The sequence below is a fragment of the Eptatretus burgeri genome, chromosome 5 (assembly GCF_056783735.1).
Source record: "Eptatretus burgeri isolate ZD-2024b chromosome 5, Ebu_testis_v1, whole genome shotgun sequence".
NCBI lineage: Eukaryota > Metazoa > Chordata > Myxini > Myxiniformes > Myxinidae > Eptatretus > Eptatretus burgeri.
The window spans coordinates 23788016-23790515 of NC_140965.1; the positions used below are offsets into that span (position 1 = coordinate 23788016).

The 2500-nt window shown below is 40.4% G+C and overlaps 1 protein-coding gene across 1 annotated transcript in view; it reads left to right on the plus strand.

The window, feature by feature from the left end:
• LOC147026068 (uncharacterized) overlaps positions 1-2500 on the plus strand; it is a 155475-nt gene that overhangs the window by 71289 nt on the left and 81686 nt on the right. The window contains exon 8 of the mRNA XM_085881096.1: positions 2099-2188. Coding sequence (XP_085737222.1) covers positions 2099-2188 — 90 coding nt within the window. The remainder of the gene's footprint in view (positions 1-2098; positions 2189-2500) is intronic.

A 2500-nucleotide genomic window follows, 5' to 3' on the forward strand; every position in this document is an offset into this window, starting at 1 on the left:
GCACACGTCGAATACGTTATGGGTAAGTTTTGTATACGTTAAGAGCACGCTGAAGCACACTGGCATACGTCGTATACGCCGAGAACGTTGACAAATTTTATGCATGCTGAAAATTTTTCGACGTATGCCAGCGTATGACTCACACGTTCCGCATACGCTGGCCATAAGTTGTAGGCACGTTTTGCGATCGTTGACACACGTCGACACATGTTACTTGTAAGTTACTCATAAATCGAAACACGTCGAGGTAATGTTTAGCGTACCCAAAACATATTTCTAACCTTTGAGTAACGTGCTTTGAACCTATGTGTAATGTATCTCCAACGCATATTGACGTATGTAGATGTATTTGACATCTTCCGGATGACCATAGAACTTGCTGAACGTGTTTCTAACTTACAGTTACCATATAATGGCGTATTGGCAGCGTTTAGGGGAATTGGTATATAAAAATGGGGTTCACACAGGAGGAACCCGTCAGTGTTCCAGACTCCATGGTTTTTTTTGGGGGGGGGGGGGGTTTCTTCAGCATGACGGTGATGTTGACACTTCGATTTCTAGTGTGGTTATGATTTAAATCGTTGAGCGGCAGCCTATTAATTATATTATATTATAACCGCACTAGAAATCGAAGTGTCAACATCACCGTCATGCCGAAGAAAAAATAAACCAATGTCACCCTGACCCGTATCTTGCCAAAAGGTGACCACGTGTAACTTCTTCAACTTCATACTGAGGTGAACAGAGCTGCCTGCTATCCACTAGGAGTGACTCCTTGAGGAATATCTGCCTACGAGAGATTCCGATGAGAATCGTTCTACAGAGTAACCATGAAAAATATGCGTTTGCCTCATAACGTCACCAAATGACGTCATAATGTCTCAAACTCGACTTATCTAGAAAGCAGTCATCGAGGTGTTCAATTTGAGGTACTACACGATATGGTTCCTAAAACTTGAAAATTTGACCTTGGGGTCAAATATGTTTGACCTTAGGCACTAATCATGAAGGTCAAGGCCAATCGCCACCAAAAATTAATCAGCTGAGCGCCAGACCATGAACTATAATCCCATGAAGTTTGAAGACGATCCGATCAAAATTACTCAAAAAATAAGGGTTTCATCGACTCCCCTGATTTGTGACAGTGACCTTGACCTTTGACCTTGACCTTCAAAATTTTATGCGCTGAAAGGGACCTCTATAGTCCTCTGATATGCAAAGTTACAAAAATTTCCAATGATAACTGTGATCTGCAGAATTTTTTTATTCATGATTACAGTCAAACAAACAAAAAAAAAACATACAAGCTGACTAACATATCTTGCAAAAACTTCGTTTTGGCAAGATAAAAATCGAAGTGTGAACATCACCGTCATGCTGACGAAAAGAAAAACAAAAAAAAACATGGAGTCTGGAACACTTGACGCTAAACATTACCTCGACGTGTTTCGACTTATGAGTAACTTACAAGTAACGTGTGTCGACATGTGTCAACGATCGCGTGACGTGCCTACAACTTATGGCCAGCGTATGCGGAACGTGTGAGTCATACGCTGGCATACGTCGAAAAATTTGAAGCATGTTAAAATTTGTCGACGAGCTCGGCATACTACGACGTATGCCAGCGTGCTCTTTACGTATACCAAACTTACCCATAACGTATTCGACGTGTGCTAGCGTTTTAGACCAATTTTTTCTACGTTGGCATACGCTGGCTAAATCGTCAAGGTGTGACAGCGGCTTTAGACTTGTGAGTATCTCATTCACATACAGTTTTAAATGTCCCATCTATACAGATCCGTATTAACTCCTGTGCAGCCAACGCTCACTGTTAGCCCGAGTTCTCTCGTTTTCTTAGTTGGAGTCTTGCCAAGGTCTGAATCGATTACACAAACAAAGGCCTAATTTTACCATGATTGTAGACATTTTCAAAATACTGTGCTTTATGACACCATCGATTCCCATTTTTAAAGTTTACTCTGGGGTAACCTTTTTAAGGATCACATGGAAATTAATAAATATATAAATTAATGTCCCTTGTGCTGATAAGTTTCAGCTTCATCTTCTAACTTTCTACTTTTTCTTCTCCATAAATCAGTGCACTTCCCGGGAGCAGGCAGCACCCCCAGAAGGTCCCTGCGAGTGCAAAGTTGGTTGCACTGGTCTACTTGGCTTCCCCGGCATTAAGGTTTGTGTAATTTGTGAACTGGGTGTTCAAAGCCTATTATTATTTGAGTTTTTGTCTATTTCACTCAATCTTTGGTGAAACAAATGTTGAGTGACGTGAGTAATGTTAAATTTAGTAGACATCACTAATAAATGAAACAATTCGTTGATCATGTCAGTTGGTCATCCATATTAGATATATGCATATAATCCACTGCACCATATATGGCAAAAAGTGCAGTTCTATGATCTAACCATGTGATGCATTTCTGGTTTCACAATCAATCACCAAGGGAAGGACAATAATTTTACAGTTTACATAATCAACCAGGAA